The sequence below is a fragment of the Chroicocephalus ridibundus genome, chromosome 8 (genome assembly GCF_963924245.1).
Source record: "Chroicocephalus ridibundus chromosome 8, bChrRid1.1, whole genome shotgun sequence".
Taxonomy (NCBI): domain Eukaryota; kingdom Metazoa; phylum Chordata; class Aves; order Charadriiformes; family Laridae; genus Chroicocephalus; species Chroicocephalus ridibundus.
Genome location: NC_086291.1, coordinates 16,448,769 through 16,455,163, shown reverse-complemented (window position 1 = coordinate 16,455,163; position 6,395 = coordinate 16,448,769). Strand labels below are relative to the sequence as shown.

General features: G+C 41.6%; 1 protein-coding gene across 1 annotated transcript; it reads left to right on the top strand.

Moving 5' to 3' along the window:
• Positions 1 to 157: 157 nt before the first annotated feature.
• On the top strand, positions 158 to 6,236 carry CTBS (chitobiase). The gene is made up of 7 exons (XM_063344563.1): positions 158 to 344; positions 706 to 844; positions 1,817 to 2,025; positions 2,661 to 2,832; positions 3,387 to 3,484; positions 4,185 to 4,346; positions 4,925 to 6,236. The coding sequence occupies exons 1-7, from the start codon at positions 213 to 215 to the stop codon at positions 5,108 to 5,110; spliced, it is 1,098 nt and encodes a 365-aa protein (XP_063200633.1). The 5' UTR covers positions 158 to 212; the 3' UTR covers positions 5,111 to 6,236.
• Positions 6,237 to 6,395: the final 159 nt, after the last annotated feature.

Genomic DNA, 6,395 nt, shown 5'->3' with positions numbered 1-6,395 from the left:
AGTCGAGATCGTTTCTCTCTGAACGAGCGGTTCCTTGCAGCCCGGACACCCGCTGCCGCCCCACGGGCCAGGCTCCAGCCCGTCCCTCAGGCCCAGAGGCCGCCCCGGCCTCACCCCCCACCCTCGGCGGGGACACGGCGGCGTCTCTCCGGGGCGGGCCAGCCCCCAGCGCGCCCCGCCCGCCGGCCCCGAGGCGGAAGCGGCGACCCGCCATGGGGCGGCCGTGGGCCCGCTGGCTGCTGCCGCTCGGCCTCCTGCAGCTGCTGGGCGGCCCCGCCGCCGCTGCGTGTCCTTGCCCGGACCCGCGGCTCTGCCACCCCGTCACGGGCACCGGCGGCTTCGAGGTGGGGGTCCCCCGGCGGCTGAAGGACCCCCGGTCCGGGGGAGGCCTGAGCGGTTAGCAGCCTGTTAAGACACCCTGCGGCGCTGCCGTGTTTTAATTGCCTGCATTAGAGTCGAGCTGGTTTTTTTTCTTTAAAAAAAGGCGCATGTGATTTACAGGGAAGCGGCAGAGCTGTGATGAGGGTGGTGTCGCAGGTTGTCCCCCGGGCCACCGCTGGCAGCCCCGGGGAGGGGTTGGTGCAAGCTGGGAGGGGGCAGAGCAGCGACCACAAGTCATGTAGCTTTTTAAGAGGCACTTGGAAGATAATCATGCTGCTGAGAAGTGTTTGGGGCTAACGAGGGTGATTTTTACCCCTTTCCCAGGTCTTCGTGTTCGATGTGGGGAAGGAAAGCTGGAAATCCTACGACTGGTCAAAAATTACAACTGTGGCAGCTTTCGGAAAGTACGATCCTGAGCTCATGTGCTATGCTCACTCTAAAGGCTCCAGGATAGTGCTGAAAGGTTGGTTGTGTTGTGAGAATGCGGATGCTTATGTGATACATGAATAAGAACATAATCTACATAGGGCTGTAATACCTTGACATTTCCCATTTACTTGTATGCTAAGTATTAAAAATCAGTAAGGGGATTAATTAATAAGGGGGTGATGCACACAGGACTGTAATACCTTGACATTTTGCACATGCTGGTATGCAGGGTATTAAAACCAGCAGTGGCTTCTGCCGCAGTAATAGCAAAACTATTCCAGTGACACGTAAATAAAAGTTCTGTAACAGGGAGCAAGGGAGGAGAGGAAAAGCCTGTATCAGGTATCCGTGTCTGTGTTCTGGATGTTATGCGCAGTACCCAAAAGACAGCGTAAGGGAAGGGTCTGCAAGTAATTTTTAGTATTTTTCACTTAAATCAATCCCTCTGTATTAGGAAGTGGTTGAGTTTTAAAAAACGGATACTTGGGAACTGTGTGTAGGTACAAATGCTGATGAGACAGACAAAGTCCATCTTGTCGATCTGTGCTTACATGCTGTAATCAAGTTTTGTCTCTGTTGACGCAAAAATGTCATCCAAGACCACAGTGTGGAAAACAACAAAGGTTAAATGTAAAAGTATGTTTATCAAACCAGTAAGACACAGTCCCCCTGGCTCCCTGGAAATACTGGAAGTAAATTGACTTCAAGAAAGGAAGTTTACAGCAGTTAAAAAATATTAAGCAAGGAGATTAAAATGATATGGAAAAAGTCCAAAAGGAACCAAATTTCAAACACCACTGTCTCGAAGAAGGTTGGTAAGCTCTTCCGGGGTGGGTTCTAAAAATTATGCTTGGGGAAAAAAGTTAACCCCTTTGTATTTTACCAGTATGGGTGTGGGGAGTTTTTATTTTGTCGTTATTTTAGTTGGTTTTGTAAAGACAAACCTTTCCTCCTTACTGTTACTGTGGTGCAAATACGTGTTAACTCTTGAAGGCCTCTTGTCTAGGTGATGTACCTCTTAAGGAAATTGTCGATCCTGTTAAAAGAGCAGCGTGGATATCTGAACAGGTGGACCTTGCAAAAAGGCAGTATATGGATGGAATTAATATAGATATAGAGCAAGAAGTTAATGAAACCTCCCCTGAGTATTATGCATTAACAGAGCTTGTTAAAGAAACTACAGATGCTTTTCACAGAGAAATTCCAGGATCACAGGTAATAATAATGTTCTTTATACAAACATTAAGTTCAGCTTTATGAAATGCAAGTAGTTTTGAGAATGCTGTTCAGCATATGAATATGAAAAACATTATGCAGACCTCAAGCATGATATTCTCATGTGTGGTTAATTATGAATGTTAGCTATGATATGCTATCATAAGAATCACTCTTTTTGACCTGCATGAGTTTAAATGGAGGAAGGGTTTCACTGAGATTTGTAGATGCAACGTTACTGCCGTCTGTGAGCTGGCAGTTATTAGTATGGCTTAATGAATCTTTGAAAGTCGGGCAAATACAGGCTTCTGGTGCAAAAGCCTGAGAGTGTTTTGCTAAACCCACTGCTAAAGTTTTAAGGATTTGCATCATGCTTCATATTTTTGATCAGATGGTTTTCATGTTGTATTTTAATTTCTTTGGTGTTTTGAATTCACTAGTAGGGGCGCTCACTGTTCATTACCTAATGTTTATCAGCTGAGCAGCTTCTCCTGTAGTTCATTGGTATCACCGTGTGTTAAACACTGTGCAACATTTGGGAAGTAACCGCCTTTAGAAGTTACAGCTTTTTTTAAAGAGAAAACTGGAGCGCCTGAGTGCCATACACGATACTAACTTGAGCATTTTTCCTTCAGGTAACGTTTGATGTGGCTTGGTCTCCAGCATGCATAGATAAAAGGTGCTACAACTACACTGGGATTGCAGATGCCTGTGACTTCTTATTTGTGATGTCATACGACGAACAGAGCCAGATCTGGACAGACTGTATTGCAAAGGCCAATGCTCCTTACCTGCAGACATTAGTTGGTGAGGACAAACCGCCTCCCCGGGAGCCAGAACATTTCCATTTGTTCCCATGAATAGATAGAAAAGATTGCTGTTTCTTAGACAAGGGTTTTGGTTGTATTAAGGCTTTCAAGTGTGCTCAAATATGTGTTGCCCTAATGTGAAAATAGTATCCCAGATCCTTATGACACTACAGATAGACCTTTAGCAGTTGTGTGTTGCTACTTGTAAAGTAATCGTCTATCCCTCACGATTGCGAAGAACGCTTTTAGAATGACAAACGGCAGCCAAAGCAATGGTGTCTGCCTGGGCTTGCAAAGAACCTGAAACATTTGTCTCTCATCCTTGTGAGCTGCTGTTACAGGCAGCTGGTTTTAAGTGTGAGCAAGTCGGGCAGTTACAGGATCTGAATAGGGCAAGTGTAGGAGCGTGCGGGTGGGAGGTAAAGAAGAGCGTGCAGCATAGCCTCTGGGGATCATGCAAGTCCTGTATTGGCTCTGGCTGTAGATTAGTTCTAATAAAAAGCATGGGAAAATGCAATAATGCACCTTAACTTTCATTTCCTTCAAAACTAGGATATGAAGAGTACATTACTATGGGCATTGATCCGAAGAAGCTTGTGATGGGTGTCCCCTGGTATGGCTATGACTATGTCTGCCAAAACCTGTCTAATGTAAGATGAAGATTATTCATTTACAATCATACTGTTAATTTTTTCTTGGAAAGAGACAGCCAGATTTTGGTGATCCTGTTTTTGGATTAGGAAATACTGCGGTCTGATTGATAAGAGCACAAAGCTGGGACTCAAGACAGTCTTTTGCTTGGCTGGTAACTGATGAGCAGCGTGTTACCAAACAAGGTGTTTTATCTCTCCCTAGGCAACCCCGTGATACACAAGCACCACGTTTGACTTAGGAGCTATAGATGTTATCTGTATGAGAAGAGATGATGCCCAAAAGCACCACAACACTTGTATCTGCCTCCTCAACGCAGTCACTAAGCTCACTGTTTAAAGACCAGGTGCAACAAACCATAGCAGACCTATGACTGTTACAGTATAGCAGTTTGTGGATAAGTCATGGCGTTTCAAACATTATACTTATGAAAAATGTAAGAGTGAATTAAAAATGGAAAATATGACAACTGCGTAAGTTGAGTGATGTTCATCCAATCCTATATTACTAGAGAGTAAACGAAATTTAACTGTTCTAATTTACTTCTGTCTACAGATGGTATGTCTGCCACAGATACTTGAAGATTTGGGATTTTTGAGACCCAAATGCCTTTTGTGACTTTGTTCTTGGCTGTACTGCTGTTTTAAAGTTCACTAAATCTATGTAACCTGGAACTCATGTCTTCTGCTTTTTTTTCAGGATCATGTTTGTTCCCTTTCCAAAGTACCTTTCCGTGGGGCTCCTTGCAGTGATGCTGCAGGGCGTCAGGTGCCCTACGGAGCAATAATGAAGCAGGTGAACAGTTCCCTTTCAGGGGTGCTGTGGGATGAGGTACAGAAATCTCCATTTTATGAATACAAGGTAAGTGTCTATTCATAAGACACCATGTTGTGAAGTAAATGTTCACGAACCATATTTCTTTGATTATAAAGTTTCCAGGGTTAGATTCTTCCATTTGTGTTCTCTACTTTTTTGTAAGCAATGACCAGGTCAAAGCAACATAACTTTGAAAAAATTTTATAACCTCCTCTAAAACTGTTTATTGCAAAAAAAGCACTTAATCTCTAACTAAATTCACCTGTTAGGTTAGATAACGTATCTGAGATTTTATCTGTATTTTTAAAAATTATTAAAATACAAACGAGCTAAATCTTTTAATCTAACTTCAGTTGAAATGTATCACACTGTTCTATAACAGATTCTACAAGTAAAAAAATAGCTAAGTGTTTCACTTAAAATTTTTAATTGTCCTGTGTGAAAAATAATCCGTAAATCGGTAAAGTATGATTATGTAAAACTACATAGCTTGTATATATGAGTTTTTAACTGTTCTTTTCACTTAATTCAACAGAAAATGTAATCAAAACTGAATGAACTTTAACGTATCATGTTTATGTAGATAGGTGGATACTGACACTAGTGTTTAAATGTTTTTCTAGGATTCTCTCAGTCGCTTCCACCAAGTCTGGTATGATGACCCACGCAGCATCTCTCTAAAAGCAGCATATGTGAAGAATCGAGGTTTAAGGGGCATTGGCATGTGGAACGGAAATAGTCTTGACTATTCTGGGGAAGCTGTAGCAGAAAAACAAACTGAAGCAATGTGGCAAGCCCTGATACCGTAAGAACTATGTGAACCCTTTATTTAGGATGAAAATCAATATTTTTTTTATTATGGCTTATATTATCATAGACTTTGAGTTTATGTAAATATACCGTAATTACAAAAATTTTGAGAACTAACCAAATTCATCTTGTTATTTTGGATGCAAAGCCATATTTTCATTCTTCAAGAAGTTCCAATGTTGCTTTAGCAGTGTTTTTTTTCAAAAGACTGCTCATCTTTTTAATTTTTCACAACTACCATAAACTGGTTAAAGCTTGAACCCAGTGTGTACCTGGTAACAAGTAAGACCAAGTGGTGGATTTACAGGGGCAATCTAATAATGAACCTTTGGTAAGGCTGCCTGGCGCAGGAAGTGGTCATTCTGGGGTTGCTTGGTGCAGTCTCAGCTTTCTGATCTCTCACCTCAACCTGTATTTTAGCTGGGTCGCTCTTGAATCAGATTAAACACAGAATGTTGGAGAGACAGATTGTTGCTTACGTGCAACTTGGTGAAGCTTGTGCTTGTACTTGGTTACTCTTCCAGAGATTAAAATAGTTTTTATAGACTGAAGAAATTATGTGACACGAAGTAGCTGACATTAAGATTTTTATCAGACTTGTTGTTAAAAAGGAATATTCAATAAACTCCAGTTTCACGATGTTTATGTATCCCATAAATTCCTTGGTTTCAAAAAGCCAAAAATCTCGGACCTTATCTTGAAGAGGGAACGTTAATACAGAGAGGACCTGGATGATGTTTTCTTCCATTTCAAGCTTCTTTACATCCTGAAAACTAGAACTCGGAAGCTTATTTAATGAACTGCATATGTATTTTTCCACACACTTTAAGATTCATTCAGTAGCCTGTTGTTTGTTTTTATGTGGTGTTGCCTCTGAAATAACTTTTTAAAATATCTGTAGAGAGGGAAAGATTGACCAGTGTTTACAGGATTTATTTTGTAAAATAAAATGCTGTCTTCACTAAGTAAATGGTAAACATTGGTAAACAATGTTGTCTGTTTATGCTTTACTGGTTCCACGGCTTACAGCCCACGCTGCTTCTCAGAACTGTTTCACAACCAGATTAAAGTGCAACTGTGCCCTGCTTAAGTGACTCCGTTAATTAAACAATTTATTAAATTAGATATATGTAGTCAGTTGTGGGGGTTTTATTGGTTGGTTGCTTTGGTTTTTTCCCTTACTAAATAGTTACTGGGAAAACATGATAGAACAGCAGCACTACCATAATGACTACTGAGGAGAAGACTAGAAGACTTCATATGGGTGTCTGACTGCTTGGTACT

What these genes read in the sequence shown, in the direction of transcription:
- CTBS (XM_063344563.1), top strand. Translation starts at nt 213, where the DNA reads ATGGGGCGGCCGTGGGCCCGCTGGCTGCTGCCGCTCGGCCTCCTGCAG. An exon ending in CGGGCACCGGCGGCTTCGAG is followed by an intron (nt 345 to 705) that starts GTGGGGGTCCCC and finishes CCCCTTTCCCAG; the next exon opens with GTCTTCGTGTTCGATGTGGG. An exon ending in TCTGCCAAAACCTGTCTAAT is followed by an intron (nt 3,485 to 4,184) that starts GTAAGATGAAGA and finishes CTTTTTTTTCAG; the next exon opens with GATCATGTTTGTTCCCTTTC.